The following is a 22,040-nucleotide window of genomic DNA, read 5'->3' on the forward strand; positions in this document are numbered from 1 at the left end:
GAGACTGGGACGGAGATTTGTCTTCCAACAAGACAATGATCCAAAACATAAAGCAAAATCTACAATGGAATGGTTCAAAAATAAACATATCCAGGTGTTAGAATGGCCAAGTCAAAGTCCAGACCTGAATCCAATCGAGAATCTGTGGAAAGAACTGAAAACTGCTGTTCACAAATGCTCTCCATCCAACCTCACTGAGCTCGAGCTGTTTTGCAAGGAGGAATGGGAAAAAAATTCAGTCTCTCGATGTGCAAGACTGATAGAGACATACCCCAAGCGACTTACAGCTGTAATCGCAGCAAAAGGTGGCGCTACAAAGTATTAACTTAAGGGGGCTGAATAATTTTGCACGCCCAAATTTTTCCGTTTTTGATTTGTTAAAAAAGTTTGAAATATCCAATAAATGTCGTTCCACTTCATGATTGTGTCCCACTTGTTGTTGATTCTTCACAAAAACATACAGTTTTATATCTTTATGTTTGAAGCCTGAAATGTGGCAAAAGGTCGCAAGGTTCAAGGGGGTCGAATACTTTCGCAAGGCACTGTACATAATTTTCCTACCTCATGATGCCATCTTTTTTTTGAAGTGTACCAGTCCCTCCTGCAGCAAAGCACCCCCACAACATGATGGTGCCACCCCCGTGCTTCATGGTTTGGATGGTGTTCTTCGGCTTGCAAGCCTCCCCCTTTTTCCTCCAAACATAACGATGGTCATTATGGCCAAACAGTTCTATTTTTGTTTCATCAGACCAGAGGACATTTCTCCAAAAAGTATGATTTTTGTCCCCATGTGTAGCTGCAAACTGTAGTCTGGCTTTTTTATGGCGGTTTTGGAGCAGTGGCTTCTTCCTTGCTGGGCGGCCTTTCCGGTTATGTCGATATAGGACTCGTTTTACTGTGGATATAGATACTTTTGTACCTATTTCCTCCAGCATCTTCACAAGGTCCTTTGATGTTGTTCTGGGATTGATTTGCACTTTTCGCACCAAAGTACATTCATCTCTAGGAGACAGAGCGCGTCTCCTTTCTGAGCGGTATGACAGCTGCGTGATCCCATGGTGTGATCCCACCTACACGTACGCTACGGTCACAAGACGCAGGCCTCCTAATTGTCCCTAGAATTTCTAAGCAAACAGCTGGAGGCAGGGCTTTCTCCTATAGAGCTCCATTTTTATGGAATGGTCAGCCTACCCATGTGAGAGACGCAGACTCGGTCTCAACCTTTAAGTCTTTACTGAAGACTCATCTCTTCAGTGGGTCATATGATTGAGTGTTGTCTGGCCCAGGAGTGTGAAGGTGAACAGAAAGGCTCTGGAGCAACGAACCACCCTTGCTGTCTCTGCCTGGCCGGTTCCTCTCTCTCTCAACTGGGATTCTCTGCCTCTAACCCTATTACAGGGGCTGATTCACTGGCTTACTGGTGCTCTTTCATGCCGTCCCTAGGAGGGGTGCGTCACTTGAGTGGGTTGAGTCACTGACGTGATCTTCCTGTCTGGGTTGGCGCCCCCCCTTGGGTTGTGCCATGGCGGAGATCTTTGTGGGCTATACTCAGCCTTGTCTCAGGATGGTAAGTTGGTGGTTGAAGATATCCCTCTAGTGGTGTGGGGGCTGTGCTTTGGCAAAGTGGGTGGGGTTATATCCTTCCTGTTTGGCCCTGTCCGGGGGTGTCCTCGGGTGGGGCCACAGTGTCTCCTGACCCCTCCTGTCTCAGCCTCCAGTATTTATGCTGCAGTAGTTTGTGTCGGGGGGCTAGGGTCAGTTTGTTATATCTGGAGTACTTCTCCTGTCCTATTCGGTGTCATGTGTGAACCTAAGTGTGCGTTCTCTAATTCTCTCCTTCTCTCTTTCTTTCTCTCTCTCGGAGGACCTGAGCCCTAGGACCATGCCCCAGGACTACCTGACATGATGACTCCTTGCTGTCCCCAGTCCACCTGGCTGTGCCGCTGCTCCAGTTTCAACTGTTCTGCTTTATTATTATTCGACCATGCTGGTCATTTATGAACATTTGAACATCTTGGCCATGTTCTGTTATAATCTCCACCCGGCACAGCCAGAAGAGGACCACCCCACATAGCCTGGTTCCTCTATAGGTTTCTTCCTAGGTTTTGGCCTTTCTAGGGAGTTTTTTCTAGCCACCGTGCTTCTACACCAATGGTGCAATCATGTAGGTAGGTCATCATTGTTTTTATTGCTATATGAAATGTTTTAACCCCCACACAACAATCTGACAAAATACATCCTGTACATGTAATGATACAATACCTTTTCATTTCCCTCAACATATGTTAGATATTTCTTTTGCATAGGCTTTGCACAGAAATGAGCGTGTCACTAGCCAGGTTTCCATCCAACCTTTTTATGTGAATAAAATGTTTGTCGGTTAAAAAATGTCATGACAGGCCCGATGGAAACAGAACATTCTTCGGTAAACTTTCCAAATGTTGACTAAACAAAATACGCCAGACAAGATGATATTTTTTGTGTCGGTAAAATTAAGTATGCAAGAAATGTCAGTGGAAATGCTTTTATGCTTAAAAACATTTATATTTAAAAGCCTGTTGAGCGTTCCTCCTTATGACATCCAGTGGAACAGTTTATTAGTGCATCTAGGTCAGATGAAATAAATCCTGGTATTCTTAAATATTGATATAAAAGCTTCCTCCAGGGTTTATTAGGTGATGAAATAAATTGTGATGAACTTCACAGGGTGGTGAAAGTGCAAGGTGATGAGTTTGATGCTCCTTTCCGATAAATATCGAGGATCTTATTCTGGTGACATGATGATCGATGCTTGTCTAACGTTTTAAAAATAAAAATAATCTCGATCTGTTGTCCTCAATAGTCTCATCATGTAAACTATACATGCGCTCTAGCCAAAAGCCCGCAATCTGAATTCTGCGGATATATCGTAATATCTTTTGTGAGAAAACCATCAGTAGAGTTAAATGCGATGGAAACCATTTAATTTGTAGTTTTTTATTTGGTACATGAAAAGGTATCTTTATGTGCACTATGTCATCACGCACAGACTTATCTGCAACAAGTCAATTTGATGGAAACATCTCTGGTGAGAAAATGTGCATATTGTTTTTATGCGGATTTTAGAATATTCGCATTTACATTTGTTGCCATTTGGATGGAAACCTAGCTACTGACAGTGGTTTTCTCTGGCCACACACTATCAAGCCTACAAATGTATCTCATTTGATATGGAGTTTACCATCTCTTGTCATACAGTATATAGTGCAGGTTCAAAAGTAATTTTAGCTGCCAGTGAACAGGTTACAATTCTGACTAACAAGCCTAGTGTTTTGTATCAATTGGGGTAGATTAGGATTCATTTGGGGGAATATCTTAATCTACACTAGTTATGACTGTATTTCGCTGTGCTGAAGCATGCTGTCAATCAATTTATGGTGCATTTGTGAGTGTGTCTAAGCATATGTGTGTGTGTGTGTGTGTGTGTGTGTGTGGTGCGAGCAGATTGAAGGTTCCTGTTGTTCTTGTGTTAACTGCTGTTGGGTGTTCAGTGGCTGAAGTTGCGGTGTCCTGGCGGTTGGAGGTAGGTTGTGCGGGAAGAGTGGCGCTGAGCTCTCAGGCAGACACTGTTCTGCCACTGGATGCAGCTCCGTGTGAGGTGGCGGCGGTCCACCCGGGTCTGAGCCCTCTGGACACGGGCAACCTGCGTCACCTTAGCCAGCTGTCCAGCCATGGACACTGATTCACGAATGATTTGGCTGGGGCTGATGGCACTTCTTTGGACTGGGAGCTCTGGTTCTGACATGCTGCAGAGAAAGACACAATTGCAAGCCTACAAATGCACACCCACAATTGTTCACAACCAAGCGGACAATCAAAATGTGGAATCAGTGGTAGAACATTGATATTGTAAAATGCTTTTGACAACTTCCTGTGTCAAACACACAACATTCTGTTTCTCTCACCTGACGTCAGTTTCTGAGATGGGTTCACTCTCCCCAGTGACAGTTAGGTTGGAGGGACATCTGTAGATAGACGTATTGGCACACTCCACCACCGGCTCCTCCACTGAGCTCACTTCATTGATAGCTTCTGTAAAGGAACAAGAGAGCTAGGGTTACCCATATTATGTCCAGCAGAGCAAACCGATCCCTACTATGTACAGTCCAACCACTACTTCTTGTGAGAAACAGACCTTGATGGTTGACCAGAAACCACCCTTCCTCAAGCATTTCCGCAGGCTTGGATGTCCTCTGGTCTGTAGGGATGTCCTCATCTCGTCCAAAAAACAGACTGGTGAGCCTTCGGAACATGACTGGGTTCTGTTCAAAGTGTTACCTTAGATTCTGGGTCTCAGAATTGGTTGTGATTTGGTGTTGTGAGGTCGTTAGCTGTGTTCTCTCTCTCTTGTCCTTGCCAGTATTTGGCAGGAGGCTCAGACGTAGCAGCAGAGGCTTTGGTTGTGGAAATACTTCTCACAAAGACCTGGTTGATCAAGAGATTAGAAAAAAATCAAGTCTGGTTCCTATAACTCAAACCTGCTATAACAACATTCTCTTCTTATAATTTTGCATCCTCTTTTGAAAACAACCCCCCCCACATACCATTTTTCAGGTGTTCTTTTTCTGATATTGCTGTTTGTTGTCCATCTGCAAACTTATTGGCTATCTATATCTGCAACAGTATAGTAGCATCCCCATAGAATCCTTCAAATATGGTAACACTTATGCCATTTTTGTTCATGCTGTTTGTTGGCACGGCTATAATTAGGGAATCCCCCATTTTTTTTCCACCCCAAGCAGAGAAAGCATGGTTTCTTATGGTAAACCTTGATCAATGTGACTGGGGCTTATCATGCACAATTTCCCACATTCAGCTTATGAGAACAGTTTTGGGATAGATAATAAGTGAGCAGATCTAGTGGCACGAGGACCATGGCTGCAGAGTCCAGTGTGGTATTAGGCTCGAGGTTAGGTCGTTGGTTCTAATTCCAGAACCAACAGGGTGAAAAATCTGTCAATGTTCCCTTGAGCAAGGCATTCCACTGCAAAAAGCACAAAGAAGAATGACACCCACCATCTGTGATTAGTCTGAAATTGTTTCTGTAGTTAGAAACAGATAAGCATTCCTGCAACCTTTTGCTTAAGAACACAATTGATTTTCATCATGAGCAAAAGCTATTGGCTTTCTACCCTAAGTTGCAAAGTAAATAGTGTAATCCATTTGATAAACACAAGAGACCAGCAGAATTGATAAAGGTATGTGACAGAAACAGGAACAGTGGCATCTACTGGCCAAAACCTGGTACTTTCACACTCATTTATGGGGGGAATGCAAGTGACTTTTAACCATTTCTTTGGATTCCTCACTTCTTAATCATTTAAGATATTTGGTACAAATCGGATGTTGAGTACTATATTTATTGAATATTATATGAATCCTATACATTGAAATTGCCAATTTGGGTTCAATCAATTAGCTTAATTTCTTAGAATTCAAATTGTCTTTCAACAAAATAATGTTGCTTGAATGCGTATCTTATGTTTCTAACTACAACAACTATTTCGGAACAATCTGAGATGGTGAGTGTCATGGCTTGCTGAAATGAAATGGAACGATCCATGTGATGTTCAGGCGTTCTACCCATGAACTTGATGGCATCAACTCAATTGAGCAAAGATGTGGTCTATGGGAGTGGCTTCCAAAACAAAACGACATCCCCGAAAGCGTCGCATGTGTAAGCAACTGGCGTCACTATTCAAAACCTAAACAGTTTGAGCAGAGAACAAGGTTGGGGTACCACTGCAAGACTAAACGAGACAATTTCACGATGACTACAAAATAAAACATGAACGTTAGCTTTATATCAACAGAGAAATAACGTTGAAATGAATAACGGAATATGAAAGCGTACTGGTGTGGTGAGGGTGACAAACTCAGTCTGGAATGGAGGCGTCTGTAATGACAGCCAGCAGTAGGTCAGCTATAGAAAATACGGGATTTTTTTTTTTAAAGATGCCTCTTGTGAATGAATGTTAGCTATTTATACGGACAATACAAAAATACAAAACCGTTTGCAGCAGACCTGTAAACAACTTACACAAGCTGTATTGATAAGGGACCGATTTGGATACATGCCGAATCAAATACGACAGGTTAAAGCTAAATAGAAATAGACTAGAGGCAAATAAAACGCAGTTTACCTTTATTCGGAGAATATTTCTGTTTGGGTAGGACATTCATTTGAATGAGGTTTTATAACCGATTCCTTGATCAATGCATTTTCCTTTGACGAGGCATCGGTTTAGAACTGCAACCCTGCACTATTTTTTTTTCTCCAAAAGATCTGCATCGGTTCTTGATTCCCTGCCTGGTCTTTGCAACTATTTCTTTAGAAATGTATCGCAGTAACCGTAGCACCACCTCCCATCTTAATTATTCGATGAGTTTAACGGCGGTTGGCATCCAATAAATGTTGCATATTCGCCATCTACTAGACTGGAGTATAACTCCCTTATACTTTGCTTGAAAAAAATCACAAATAAACAAATACCCTACCATTTAACACTACAAGTTACACCACCCCACTCCACTATTTAGTCCTACCCCAGGCCAACAACCTGAAAGGATGGGACACCACCACTTAACACACCCTGCAACTCTTTTGACATCAAGTCTCACACACCCAAATACCTCTCTGTAACTGCCATCACAATCTCAATTTTCTGCGACTTTCGTTCCATCCCTGCAGTACAGTTGATAACCATTGCCAGAAATGCTAAAAATCCAATCTTACTGAAACATACAGTACCAGTCAAAAGTTTGGACACACCTATTCATTCAAGGGTTTCTCTTTATTTTAGAATAATAGTGAAGACATCAAAACTACGAAATAACACATATGGAATCATGTAGTAACCAAAAAAGTGTTAAACAAATATATTTTATATTTGAGAATATTCAAAGTAGCCACCGTTCTCCTTGATGACAGCTTGCCCTACACACTCCTCTATTCTCCATTTGCCTCTATACTCCACACACACACTGGCAGCAGAAGAGGCAATTGCCTCAGGTCTTACATCATCAAGGGGCCTCGTGAGTTGGACATAATAAAAATAAAAAATATCCGCTTGAGGCCCTCCTTCCCCCCAAGCTCCGCTTAAGGCATAATAAATAAATAGTAATAATAAAATCCCCACCAAAATCCTTCTGTTAGGGAAATTGTATCTTTTGAAATCGGCATTCCACATCCGCGGTGGAAGGGGTTGACACTACTGACCACCAGTGGTGGAAAAAGTACCCAATTGTCAAACTTGAGTAAAAGTAAAGACACCTTAATAGAAAATTACTCAAGTAAAAGTGAGTCACCCAGTAAAATACTACTTGAGTAAATGTCTAAAAATATTTGGTTTTAAATATACTTAGGTATCAAAAGTTAAAAGTACAAATCATTTCAAAGACAGCACCATTTTCTTGTATGTTTTATTTACTTACAGAAAGCCAGGGGCACATTCCAACACTCAGACATAATTTACAAATGAAGCATGTGTGTTTAGTGAGTCCATTGGACCCTTTTCCTGTCTTGCTAAGCATTCCAAATGTAACGAGTACTTTTTGGTGTCAGGGAAAATGTATGGAGTAAAAAGTAAATTATTTTCTTTAGGAATGTAGTGAGGTAAAAAAAAGAAATTGTAAAAAAAAAAGGTGTAAAGTACAGAACCCCCAAAACTACTTAAATAGTACTTTATAGTATTTTTACTTAAGTATCTTAAACCACAGCCACAAAGTCATAATTATGGCAAAACCCCGCCTATTTCTACAATTTCAATTCTTAAAATCTGATTTTAAACCTAACCCTAACCTTAACCTCACTGCTAACCTTATGCCTAACCCTAACCTCAAACTAAGATCATCTGTACACAACACAACATTTTGTCCCTGATCTGAGCCACAAGAAATGGCTGTATGGGTTCTGGCTTTGTTTCATTTTACACTTTTGAAATGTACAGCGACAGAATGAGCGATTCTTACAGTATTCGACCTGTACACCAAGTCAGAACCATAGGATAAATAAAAGGGGCATATAAGCAGACAATGAAAGCTCTTCTAATATTTGACAATTACATTTATCTAAAACAAGCTATAGGCTACATGTGCACCACCAAGTCAGAACAGTAGGCTAAGCTATGAGAGGGAAAGGCACCAAATTGTTAGGGTGAGGCACATGGGCTACTAACATCTTACTATACAACAAACATACTTTTTTAGCTACAGTATACATATCTCCCTGGCATATTACATCATTTATGCAGCAGCATACAAGACATTTTTGGACTCACCTTGTTGTGCTGTGCTCACTAGAACAGGAAGATGGCGCGGCGGTCCTTCATGTGGACACATTTTGTCATTAAACTTTGTCATCGAAGTCTGGCATTCTCTGGATTTATGGTGCTTTCAAGACAACTGCGAACTCTGAAAAAAACAAGATTGAAATATGACGTCAAGGATCTTCAGGTAGGAGCTCTAGCTCTTGGTAGCTAAGATATTGAAAGTATGATGTTGTCAGGATCAGTTCAATCAAAGCTACGTTAGATAACGTGATTTGACATCCGTTTATCTGTGGCCAATGTCCTTGAGCTTTCTTGGATGGGCACTTCTAATGTAAGTCTATGGCAGCACCCAAGGAGCTTACATTTTCGAGCTCTCCCTGTAGATTTTGCAGTGACGTATTGTCCCCATGAGTGACAGAGCACTGAGCCAATCATGGTGCAACTAGAGAACATTACCAACCCTTAGGCTCTGTAATTTACACTGGCTGCCCCAACAGAAAGCACTGAGCTAGGCTGAAACACTTGTTTTTTGAAACACCTGCAAGCTCAATGCAGATGTAGGACATCACATCAAATCAAATCTATTTATAAAGACCTTCTTACATCAGCTGATATCTCAAAGTGCTGTACAGAAACCCAGCCTAAAACCCCAAACAGCAAGCAATGCAGGTGTAGAAGCACGGTGGCTAGGAAAAACTCCCTAGAAAGGACAGAACCTAGAGAGGAACCAGGCTATGAGGTGTGGCCAGTCCACTTTTGGCTGTGCTGGGTGGAGATTATAACAGAACATGGCCAAGATGTTCAAATGTTCATAGATGACCAGCAGGGTCAAATAATAATAATCACAGTGGTTGTCAAGGGTGCAACATGTCAGCACCTCAGGAGTAAATGTCAGTCCGCTCCTGCTGTCTCTAGAGAGTTGAAAACAGCAGGTCTGGGACAGGTAGGACATCTTGTGTGAACTTGTCGAACTGAAACCTGTTGATATTGAACTTGATTCAGATACCATTTCCACCCAAAAGGTGGCGTCATGAAACTACCAGCAGCAAATGAGGCACTGGTACCGGTAAATCGGGTGTATTTTCTTGACATAATACATTCTTGCCAAGTGTTGGTATTCACACAATAGTTAGTATTCACACAATACTAAAACAATTTTCGTATCTGAATAAGGGGTCTTTTATCCAAATGTTGCATGTTGAAAATGCTGAACAAAACCATTAGAAAGGCCAGTCGCACCCTATGTGACCTGGCCTATAGCGCCTATGTAGGCTAGCATTGATAGAATCGGCACACACCAAACCATCATTCTTTTGTTTTAGACATACTGACTTCTTAAAGAACAAGCATTATTGTCTTGAAGTCGAATAAGACAATAATGCTTGTCTGTATATTGATATGACAAGGTTGCGCAAGTCTCCATAGAAGGTTCATTATTTATTTTATTTAACCTGGCAAGTCAGTTAAGAACGATCACGACCGGGTGTGAAACAGCACGGGATCGAACCAGGGTCTGTAGTGACGCCTCTAGCACTGAGATGCAGTGCCTTACACCACTGCGCCATTCCGGAGCAAATAGGGCAACGTGTTCATGCACGAGTGTTTAATTTGCATAATTGGAATAGCCAATACTATTGCGTGATGTGTGTTATCTGCAGGTCAATGCGATCAAGGCCGGGTGAACGCTTTGGGGGACATGTTTTTGTTTAGGAATGGGTAAGCGAGTGGTCTCATCCTGCGCTCATGCGGAGGTGGGGTGTGCCCTCAGGGCGTCATAGTATTTCAGCAGAGGACAGAGCAGCATTTTGGAGACAGTCCGTTATTTAGACAGTCACACAGTGGTCCACAGTTGAGCAGGTTGAGACAAACGGGTAGACTATAAGTTTCAACGATATATTATTCTTTATATACCGCTATTCTCATGTGGGTCTAAGTCGTAGACGTCTGTCTATTTCCAAAGTTTGAACCCGTGACTGGTGGATATTTTTACGAACAAATTTCGCAAAGTGGAAAAATGCCTCGGTCTTTCTTGGTCAAAAAGTATTTCGCCAATAAAAAACCCAACTATAGTGAACTGGAGTGTCAAAATGGTGAGTAGCTTTACTTTATTAATTGTATGAAGTAGAATGCATTACATAAATACATAAAACATTACAGAATAGATAACCATCTGTTTTCTCTATTATTCCTCCTTACAATAAACCTCTGGGGATATGTTTTACTTGATCCACTTTTACTTGTGTTGCCCAAACATAAACTGTCTCCACGTTGGCAACCTGTACAAATCATATTCGATTTTTTCAAGTAGGCTCGTTGTAAAAAAAAAAAGAAGGTAGTTCCCCCTAAACTGCACAGAGCTGCAATACATTTTTTTCTACCCCATGTGAATACGTGGGAGGAAATGGCCCATGAAATCTCAGCTTGGTTGAATCTCTAATGTTTCTGGTGTAAAATACTCTGGAATTTTATAAAGATATCACAGAAACACCTGACAGGCAGCTGTTGCTTTACAAGTTGAAAATATATGGCCTATCCAAACTTCATGTTATCTATTCATTATGTTGTGTTCCAGTTACATTTAATTTTATGTCCATGATGAAAACGTCCCCGTATCTGTCAGCTGTGCTGTAAATGTATCTCTATAACCTAACCCTCTTCCTCATCCCTCAGCCACCTCACTGGAGAGGTACCCACTAGCTGAGCTTCCAGCAGGGGACAATAACTTAGCTGCCACCTGTTACACAACAGGACTGGTATGGGACGTGAGCTTCCTTCCAGCCCTCTACGTCCCCACATCCCCCACTGATGCCTCTCCCACCCCCGGTCCCCTGGACCTCAGCTCCCCATCCAGCCTCAGCAGCAGTGCCAGTAGCAGTGGGGAGGAGGATGAGGGGCGCACCTCTGACCCACCCAGCCCCGAGCCCACAGACACCTACCACCCCCCCCAGCGCCCCAAACGCACAGGCATGAAGAGCCATGGGGCCCTGACCGAGGACGAGAGAGTGGCCCCAGTCACTGCAGCAAGGCCAGCCTTCTTCTGCAAGCACTGCCCTAAAGAGTACACCAGCCTGGGGGCGCTGAAGATGCATATCCGCTCGCACACACTACCCTGTGTCTGCCCCACCTGCGGGAAAGCCTTCTCCAGGCCCTGGCTGCTGCGCGGCCACATTCGCACACACACAGGTAAGAACTCCTACACTTTCCATTGGATATTACTTTTGTAGAAGGCAGGGGCAATTATTCAGTTAATTAGATCAACACCTGCAGTTTGACCAACAAGCCCAAAGGGCTTTGTATTGATCACTCATTGTGTTCTACCACACTGTAACAATGACTCCCTGAGAATTATCTTATCATTGGCTACTCTGTGAGACAACAGAATGCATGATAACATTGTGATGAAGGGGACAAAGAACATAAGGAATCTTTCAGCTTTCAAACGGCCCACTTACTACCAGCAGCAACTTGAAAGTAGTAATCTAATTTGGCACTGATTTAATCATGTTAATTCAAGTGTGGTCCTGATCCTGACACCAGATTCATATTACCATTTAAATTAGCTGTATTCACTGAGGTGTTAATTAACCCCTCTGGTGAGCTCCGAGACAGCCAAATTGATGTAGTTGTGTGTATTGCTAATCAAAGCGAAGGTTCACAGAACCCGTCTCATACACAGGCTTACAATTTTTAAATGTGTTCCTTTATTTAACTAGGCAAGTCAGTTAAGAACAAATTCTTGATTTACAATGACGGCCTACCGGGGAGCAGTGTGTTAACTGTCTTGTTCAGGGGGCAGAACGACAGCTTTTTACCTGGTCAGCTCGGTGATTCAATCCAGCAACCTTTCGGTTACTGGCCCAAAGCTCTAACCACTAGGCTACCTGCCACCCTGAAACATCACACAGTTAGTGTCATGCATCTCAATCCAATGCTCCTCCAACCATCTCCTCCTTCTCAGGTGAGCGGCCGTTCTCCTGCCAACACTGTAACCGTGCCTTCGCCGACCGCTCCAACCTGCGGGCGCACCTGCAGACCCACGCTGAGGTGAAGAAGTACCAGTGTGGCGTGTGTTCCCGTACCTTCAGCCGCATGTCCCTCCTCCAGAAACACAGCGCAGTCAGCTGCTCCACCTCTTCCACAGCATGAGCAGGAAGGGGCCATGGAGTTTTCCCCACAGAGACCTCAGGGCGGTAGGGGAGTCTACAGACTCATATCACCAGCAAGACCAGAGGAGCCTGAACCAATCTGCCAACAGAGACCATTAACTCACCGTTAATTGGTAGGAGAGGAAGTTGACCCTGACTCGTATCTCTTTGGATGGAACTTCCACAGCCATCTCAGTTTCAATCTCATTTAAAGAAGAAGAAGAACATTTTTCAAACTCCTCCCATTTCAAGTCTGGTAGATGTTTTGGACTGTAAGTAACTCTGTACTCCTGCCATTCTCCCAGTCCCAACTTAGTTTTTCCTCATATACAGTAGTGGATTCATGAGGGTTAGTGGTGCCATTGTTTTTGTCTATCCCGGCCTTTGTTCTGGCCAGACAAGTTCAGGATCATCGTGGCCTAGACACAGCTGCTGAGAGAGGTAGGGGTGCGTGTGTGAGATACATCTCTCAGCATGACACACACACACACACACACACACACACACACACACACACACACACACACACACACACACACACACACACACACACACACACACACACACAGCTGTCCCTGGTAGAGTGGTGTAGATAGACAAGGTGCTAACAGGTGCTCTGGCCCTGACCTTCACTGGGCTGATAACAGGTGACTTCCACCTCCCCCAGAAAGAGGAAGTATGTCATCATCACAAAGAGGATGGGGTCCGTTGGTCCCTTTGTGTGCATGTCTCTAGTGGGTGCGTCTTAAGCTTTTACTTTGACTACATCAAGCCCAGATGTAATCTGATGTGTTTCAAAGACAGGATAAAGCCATTTGTTTCTGTTGTTATTCCTTATGGAAGCTCTCAGCTTTCAATGTCGTTTTAATTCCTGAATGATAATCTAAGCCATGCACTCCAGGTTACCACAGTGTTAATTATTGCCATTGTTCTCTCCAATGATGGAGAGAACAGTGTTTCCTATGCCATTTTTGTAAGATATAAACTTGTTTTGTGAAATGTATTCTTTCTAAACCAAAGATGTGTCTTCTTGCCTCAGCTGGTAGTTTTACCATTATGCATCAAACAGTCAGAACTGTGGGGAAGGAGGGGACCAAATGCCTTGTCTAAAATGTTTACGTCATAGAGGCACGGTTTCACAGCCCTGGCTGTAAAGAGGTGAATTTTACATTTCCTAAACCTTTTATGGTTTGCAGTGCGGTGTCCAGATTGTATGTAGTCTTATTTTTTACTGTGTTTGTGTTTTTCACTTCTATTTCAATTATTTCATAGCTGATGGATTTGCATTCAATAAAATAATTTATGTTTCTAAAAAGTATTGTTTTACCTTTTTTTTTTGAAGGAGAGTCTAGCACTACTTAACACAACAACCGTATATGCATGTTTGGTTGGAGACTGTTAATTGGAATAGGGCTCTCTGTCAACAACTGGAAATGTAGTCTGTTGGGAGTGAATGAGCAGTTTGAATATCCCATTGTGCCGTTTAGTGGGAGGCAGGTGTGCAGGTGAACACACTGAGTGATGGACAAGGACTACTGCGTACACCGGCTCAATGTCTCCATCTCTCCACCTGCCACCGCCTCCTGCAGCCACTGTGCAAACAGTGTGTGTGTGTGAAAGAGAGAGTAGATTTGTTGGGCAACATTCATCTGATTTAAACTTGTTCTAGGTCTGTATTTCCTTAGTTGAGGGAGTTGAAGCTCCTACTATGTAGCCCAGACAGTGAGTCAGAGTCTGTGTAGCCAGGAGAGTCTAAGTTCCCATGGTGCTCAGGGGTGGGTTTCCCAAAAGCATCATAGCACAAAGATTATCTTTTGTCCATTTTTAGTTTAAATGGAATTAAGACCTTAGTGCTATGATGCTTTTGGGAAACGTATCCCAGGTCTGGTCACAGAGCAGCGAGGGTGCGTGGGCTGTTGCCGAGGGTGAGATGAGCTGTTCCACTCAGCCTCTCTGTCTGCTGGAGCTTCTAGTTGCACGGTTCTTAAACTCCACATTTTCTTCTCAGTCAGGGAAATATTCACTGAGCAGGAGATAAGACTTCTGTGGCGAGCTCTAGACATTTGGTCATACTGCTGTGAGCTAACAACGAGTCCGATATGGAGTGAGAGGTCTGGGAGGTGGATTAATAGTTCCGTCATTTGGTTGTTACCATTTCACCTTTGACATGGATGTTCTTATACAGCAGGCCTATTAAGTTCCACTGAATTAATTCAGTGGTTTTAGGATGTAAATTGTTAGCGTGTCCTCAGGCGAGGGTGGCGGCTCGGCTAATAAAATCACACAGCATTGCAAGTTGAAGTGAGTAACGGTTTTAGTCAGATTATGCTCTCTAGTTAACTTATTAATACTACATTGGAATCACTCATTCTGCTGTATGAATAATGTCTCGGCAGTTGAACTTCTTTCTTGCCACAAAGCTTATATAGTAGGCCTACCATTTTGAAATCCAGCCTCCAGTTGAACCCCCAACATATCATAACCCTCACCACACTCCAAGTTAGTGTATATATTCATCTTTTTTTTGGAAATGAAAACAGTACTTGCTCCCCCACTCACTCCTTTGGGAGATTAGAATGCCTGGTTCTGAAATGTGAGAACGTTTTCCTGCTGCACGCTTCCCAGTGCCAGAACACTCATTGTAATTGACCAAAGGGGCTGCTATTTATGCCATTAAGTGTTTAACATTCCAGAGCCCCACTGGGTTTGTGTATTCTTCTCTCTCTCTCTCCCTGCCTCTGGCTGTATATCTATTTATGTACGTATATGTGTTGAGCGTGAAGTGTCCCTGCAGAGAAGCAGCTCTCTCTCTCTTCACAGGAGGCTCAGCTCTCCTCCTCAGAGACAGGCCGGCAGGAAATGGGAGTTTACTTTGGCCTACTTCACCCAAAAAAGACAGGCTAGGAGCCGAGGAGCTCAAGTGCTAACCCTCACTGCTTACTGCCACTGCACCATATCCCATCCCCCCACTGTTCTCCACTGGTCCCACCCACGCCCGCTCCCAGGCCCAGTCCCAGTCAGGGGGAGAGAGAGACAACGGCCTTCAGTACAGCAGCAGCCAGGGCTCACAGTGGGCTCAGGGCCTGGGATACAGGAAGGAGCTGTCAGCCTCCCATAAACACGACTCATCCTGCGCAGATGACACAGAGGGCTTGGGGGTAGCGCTCCCCGGCCACCCCGCTGCCAACCCGCAGTTTTTACACTGTGTGCTGCTAAGTTCCAGACTTGTGGATTCCTACGGGGCTTTCCTTCAGGCGCCGGTCCCCGTCTGTGGTTATCTTCTCTGCATGTTTTCCTACACAGCAGTGAAGTACGCTGATTTCAGGGGGCCGTGACGCTGTTTTCTCAATGTGGTGCCGTGCTGAGAAATATAAACTCAACAGCAGAGGGAACGGACTAAAAGTAGTAGTTCTCAGGAGAAATGTAAAGTATAATTGAAATATTTTCTGTTGATTGTCTTTTTTAAATGAACTAGGGTGTGTTGTACTTGCAATGAAGTTATAATCTCCTACTGAGTAGCTCTCTAAGCACCTCTCGTCCCATGTATACTCCCCCACCCTCGTATCCTATATAAAGTCTTCATAATAGTCTCCTCTCTGCCTGTTGCCTGTGGAGAGGAAGCTCAGACCAACAAACTCACCCAGATGTGAAAATCTAGCCTGTTAAGTCTCCTCTGTCTGCAAATAGGCCAAGGACAACCACTGCATCTGGTAAATAAAGAACCCAACAACAGTAACACCACAAGTATGCCTAATGATGGATTTCATCAGGGTCTGGAGTCTGCCTGAGGCCAGGATTGGAGAGGTGGTTGAGTGGTTGGGGGTGGGGGGGGGGGGGGGGGTTGCATATTAAAGAGTAATGAATAACACACTCAGTCACAGGGTCGCCGTGGATGAATGTGCTCTCTGTTTTCCTGGAGTCTGGAGTTTACTAACTGATGACGCAGGCTACACTTGATCAGAGACATGTGTTGCTGTGGACTCTGTGCCAGTGAGAAGCAAGGAGAGGGGGAGAGGTGGAAGGACGGATGGCGCCTAAGCCCTCTCTCTTTCTCTCCCTCCTGGGCATTGCCTCACACTGATGCTTGTGAGATTGGGGAGGAGGGTTGTCCCGTCCCACTCTGGGAAAAATAAACCCAGCCTTTTAGGCCAGGACAGGAAACAAGAGATCTTCAGAGAGCATCTTGACCTAACTCCATCAATTCCTTTACCATCCTCTTCTCCAAACACACTCAGGGAGAGAGAAGGGAGATTGGGGGTGAGAGAGTTTGTGTACATAACTAATATTGCCGAACAATTACTGAATTATATCCAAAAGGGAAGTATTCATCGCCTGTTCAGCCTCACTTAAACCAGTAAAAAAAATATAACATTTTTAATTTCTCCCCTTTTCCATGTCCAAAGACTTAAACCTTAACTTTTGCAATAAATGGACCCATTATCCCATATCAATAGTCACTTTATTCAGTTCCAAAAATTATAAGTTTTTCCAGAATTTCAGTGGAAGGCAACCAAAGAAACATGTGATCCACGGGTGAGAGAGAAAGTGACTTTGGGGATTGAAAAGAGAAAGGATATTGAGAAAAATGGACAAAAGAATAACTACTGTAGAAAAAAGGTAACATCCGCTGACTGCTTCTCCCCATGTGAGCTTTAAATTAAGATTTTAGTTACAGGAAAAATGCTTGGTTTGACCGGGGAAATTGACAACCCATCTCATGTCAGATTTCACTAAGGGGTCAGGATACTCTGACTGTACTCTCTATGAAGAATCAAGAATGATGAAATCCTGACTGCATAGTCATAGAAAGGGCTAAATGCTCTGAACAGTGCAGATAGTGCAGATGTAACAGCGTGCGTTTGGTTCTGCCTCGAACAGGGATCGAACTAGTAACATTCTATATAGCAACACTTGTAACTCAAAGCCAACTGCCTTAGGTAACAGAGCAAGATTTGATTAGATTTTTGATTTGAAGAGATGATTCGGTCCTTGATCAACTCCTTGATCAACAGTTGGCATTAGATCTCAGGGCGATGCCCCTGATGTACTCCAGCCAACATGCTACAAGCGAGTTTCACATCTACTACAGACCGTATGAAATCAAATGTTATTTGTCACATGCTTCGTAAACAGGCGTGGACTAACAGTGAAATGCTTACTCAAACCAAGCACTTCCCAAAAATGCAGATGGAAAGAAAATACAGAAATAATAGAAAAAGTAAAACACATAATAATAGAAGTAATGATAAATACACAATGAGTAACGATAACTTGGCTATGTACATGTGGTGCCAGTACCGAGTCCATGTGCAGGGGTACAATGTAATTGAGGTATATATGTACGCTGAACAAAAATATAAACGCAACATGCAACAATTTCAAAGATTTGACTAAGTTACAGTTCATTTTTGTTAAGTGTACATGTACTGTAACTAGGAATAAAGTGACAGATAGTAAACAGTATCAGCAGCATATGTGATGAGTCAAAAAAGTTAGTGAATAAAGGGTCAATACACAAAACAGAAATATAAACATGCAGTGTTGGTCCCATGTTTCATGAGCTGAAAGAAAATTCCCAGAAATGTTCCATATGCACATAAAACATATTTTTCCCAAATTTTGTGCAAAAATATGTTTACCTCCCTGTTAGTGAACATTTCTTCTTTGCCAAGCAGCCGATTAAATAGCATGAACATTGCACAGGTGTACCTTGTACTGGGAACAATTTTTGTCACACAACACAGTTCCACAGATGTCTCAAGTTCTGAGGAAGTGTGCAATTGGCATGCTGACTGCAGGAATGTCCACCAGAGCTGTTGCCAGAGAATTGAATGTTAATTTCTCTACCATAAGCTACCTCCAACGTCGTTTTAGAGAATTTGTCAGTACATCCAACCGGCCTCACAACCGCAGACCACGCCAGTCAGGACTTCCTCATCCGGCTTCTACACCTGTGGGATCGTCTGGGGGGGGGGGGGCTGCTGAGGAGTATTCCTGTCTGTAATAAAGCCCTTTTGTGGGGAAAAACTCCTGATTGAGTGGGCCTGGCTCCCCAGTGGTTGGGCCTGGCTGCCAAGTGTGTGGGCCTATGACCTCCAAGGCCCACCTATGGCTACACCTCTGCCCATTATTGTGAAATCCATAGATTAGGGCCTAATTAATTAATTTAAATTGACTGATTTCCTTATGTGAACTCTTAACTCAGTCAAATATTTGAAATTGTTGCTTGTTTATTATATTTTTGTTCAAGATAGAGGCCACCTGAATCATTATAGTTACCTGGACTAACTATTTAGCAGTCTTATGACTTGGGGATAGAAGCTGTTCAGGGTCCTGTTGGTTTCAGACTTGGTGCATCAGTACCGCTTGCCGTAGAGTAGCAGAGAGAATAGTCTATGACTTGGGTGGCTAGAGTCTAACCAGAATAGAAAGAGGAGTGGGAGACCCCAGTGCACAACTGAACAAGAGGACAAGTACATTAGAGAGTTTTCTAATGATAAATTAGCCTTTTGAAATGATAAACTTGGATTAGCTAACACAACGTGCAGTTGGAACACAGGATTGATGGTTGCTGATAATGGGCCTTTTGTACGCCTATGTAGATATTCCATGACAAATCTGCCGTTTCCAGCTACAATATTCATTTACAATATTAACAATGCCTACACTGTATTTCTGATCAATTTGATGTTTTTCTTTAAAAAACAAGGACATTTCTTTGTGACCCCAAATTTTTGAACAATCGTGCATATCCATTGATTCTTGAAGAATGTAACTTATTACATGCCTCATGAGCTTAGTTCAACTGTCACACCCCATGAGATCCCAAAATATAAACTTGTTTTTCTCCAATGTTTGTAAACATTGTAAATGTAAACAAACGCTGTTTAGCCTCATAACATGGTTAAAATAATAATGTTGATATCATGGATGGTCAGTCCTTCCATCCATAGCTCTGTATATTAATCTGAGAGTGGTTACATTTTTCCAGGCCCATCCCTCAGCTTTTTACCAAAACAGAGGCGGGGTGTCCATTTTGTTATTGCTTCATCTGTGGATTTGCCCTTTAAACAGCTGCATATTATCAAGATATCACAGTGTCAACAACAAAAAGGTCAACAATAGGCCTATAGCAAATGCAGCATATGGCATTCATTTTTCACATGTAAATAGCCCTTTTCAGTAGTGCTCAAAGCATGCCATTCCATGAGCGCAGCATTTATTTTATACTCCAATCAATGAGCCCAATCAGTCCTCCATGACAACAAAATCATAAACAACAGAATAGGGCTGGCTAATAAACCCTTAGTTTTGGGGATATGCTCAGGAAAAAATTTTGGTTAATCTATACTCCCATATTTCCAAGTCCTATTCTTGAAGATCAAGGGGTATAACATTTATTGGAATGACTGGAATTCTGATACACTTTGGGTTTTTAATGTAAAGATATAATTGAATCTTATTATTATATGTAGTAGAAAGCGATAGGTTAGAAGAAGCCTACATAACCAACCCATACGGTAAAATGTAACATCCATATATGGCCAGCTATGTAAACTTTAACATTGATTTATCCTGCTATAGATGTCGTTCAATTGGTAACATACATTTTTGTCTTCTTCTAATGCTTCTTAAGGGGAAAGTAATCTAAAAGTAACTGAATGTAATCAGATTACTTTACTGAGTTTGGGTAATCCAAAAGATATGTTACTGAATACAATTTTGGACAGATAACTACTAACTGTAATGGATTACATTTAGAAAGCAACCTACCCAACTCTGGTCGATGTCTAGCAACCCAAAGGTTGCGAGCTTGAATCTCATCATGGACAACTTTAGTATTTTAGCAACTTTTCAACTACTTACTACTTTTTAGCTACTTTGCAACTACTTAGCATGTTATCTAACATATCCCCTAACCATAACCCTTTTTCCTAACCCTTCACCTAACATTGATCTTTTTAGCTAACCCTTCCCCTAACCATAACCCTTTAACCTAACTCCTGAATTTAACCCTAATCCCTAACCCATAGCCTAGTTAAGTTAGCCAGCTAGCCAGCTAGCCACCTAGCTAGAATTTGTAATATATCATACATTGAGCAAATTCGTAACATATAGTACGTTTTGCTAATACGTAACATATTGTACATTTTGCAAATTCGTAAAGTATAATAGAAATTGTAATTCGTGTCATATAAAACTTAGTAGGCAATGGACATCCACATATGGATACATACGATACGAAACATAAAACATATCATACTAAATGGAGTGTCTCATATTTATGTACAGAATAATACAAAAATGCTCTGAGTCTAGGTTGGGGATGATGGTGTTGTGAGTCATGACCAGCCTTTCAAAGCATTTCATGGCTACAGATGTGAGGTTACCTTGGCGTTTTTGGGCACATGAACTATGGTGGTCTGCTTGAAACATGTAAGTATTACAGACTGGGTCAGGGAGAGGTTGAAAATGTCAGTGAAGACACTTGTCGGCTGGTCAGCGCATGCTCTGAGTACACGCCCTGGTAATCTGTCTGGCCCTGCGACCTTGTGAATGTTAACCCGTTTAAAGGTCTTACTCACATTGGCTACAAAGAGCCTGATCACACAGTCGTCCAGAACCTCTGGTGCTTTCATGCATGGTTCAGTGTTGCTTGCCTTGAAGCGAGCATAGAAGGCATTTAGCTTGTCTGGTAGGCTTCTGTCACTGGGAAGCTCGCGGCTGGGTTTCCCTTTGCAATCCGTGATTGTTTGCAAGCCTTGCCACATCTTATGAGTGTAGTAGGATTCGATCTTAGTCCTATGTTTTGTCTGTTTGATGGTTCGTTGGAGAGCATAGCAGGATTTCTTATAAGGGTTCAGGTTAGTGTCCTGCTCCTTGAATGCAGAAGCTCTAGCCTTTAGCTCAGTGCGGATGTTGCCTGTAATCCATAGTTTTGGGTTTTGGTTGGGATATGTACGTACGTTCACTGTGGGGATGGCGTCGTCAATGCACTTATTAATGAAGCTGGTGACTGATGACTGATGTGAACTCCTAAATGCCATTGGATGAGCACCGGAACATATTCCAGTCTGTAATGGCGAAATAGTCCTGTAGCTCAGCGTCCTCTACATCAGACCATTTCCTGTCTGAGGTTTTGCTTGTAAGCAGGTTTCAGAAAGATAGAGTTATGGTCAGATTTGCCAAATGGAGGGCAAGGGAAAGCTTTGTATGTTTCTCTATGTGTGGAGTAAAGGTGATCTACATTTTTTTCATCTCAATTTTCACAGGTGACAGGTGGATATGAATTAAAACGGATTTCAGTTTTCATGCATTAAAATCACCGGCCACTAGGAGTGCCACTTCTGTTGTTCTAACCCACGTTACACCAACCTTCTCTAGCAAGAGAGCTAATGAAACGTTGTGAGCTACTCATTTTGTTTCTAACTTTCAAATAGGCACATCCTTCTTTTCTTCTCCCCCTGCAGCTCTTCCCCTAGTCCTTAACTAGATGCAGGCAAGAGCGTGCAAGGCAGTACTGAATGTCACTGTCTGTCCCCTCAAATTTGTCTCTTGACCTGTGTTCACCTACATTGTAAACATT

General features: G+C 42.7%; 1 protein-coding gene across 1 annotated transcript; it reads left to right on the plus strand.

Moving 5' to 3' along the window:
- The first annotated feature begins 10,006 nt into the window (after positions 1-10,006).
- On the plus strand, positions 10,007-13,763 carry LOC115145620 (protein snail homolog Sna-like). Its single transcript, XM_029687133.2, has 3 exons — positions 10,007-10,399; positions 10,980-11,492; positions 12,268-13,763. The coding sequence occupies exons 1-3, from the start codon at positions 10,324-10,326 to the stop codon at positions 12,453-12,455; spliced, it is 777 nt and encodes a 258-aa protein (XP_029542993.1). The 5' UTR covers positions 10,007-10,323; the 3' UTR covers positions 12,456-13,763.
- The last annotated feature ends 8,277 nt before the right edge of the window (positions 13,764-22,040 follow it).

This window comes from Oncorhynchus nerka, linkage group LG2 (genome assembly GCF_034236695.1).
Source record: "Oncorhynchus nerka isolate Pitt River linkage group LG2, Oner_Uvic_2.0, whole genome shotgun sequence".
NCBI classification, from domain to species: domain Eukaryota; kingdom Metazoa; phylum Chordata; class Actinopteri; order Salmoniformes; family Salmonidae; genus Oncorhynchus; species Oncorhynchus nerka.

What these genes read in the sequence shown, in the direction of transcription:
- LOC115145620 (XM_029687133.2), top strand. Translation starts at nt 10,324, where the DNA reads ATGCCTCGGTCTTTCTTGGTCAAAAAGTATTTCGCCAATAAAAAACCC. An exon ending in TGAACTGGAGTGTCAAAATG is followed by an intron (nt 10,400 to 10,979) that starts GTGAGTAGCTTT and finishes CTCATCCCTCAG; the next exon opens with CCACCTCACTGGAGAGGTAC. An exon ending in CCACATTCGCACACACACAG is followed by an intron (nt 11,493 to 12,267) that starts GTAAGAACTCCT and finishes CCTCCTTCTCAG; the next exon opens with GTGAGCGGCCGTTCTCCTGC.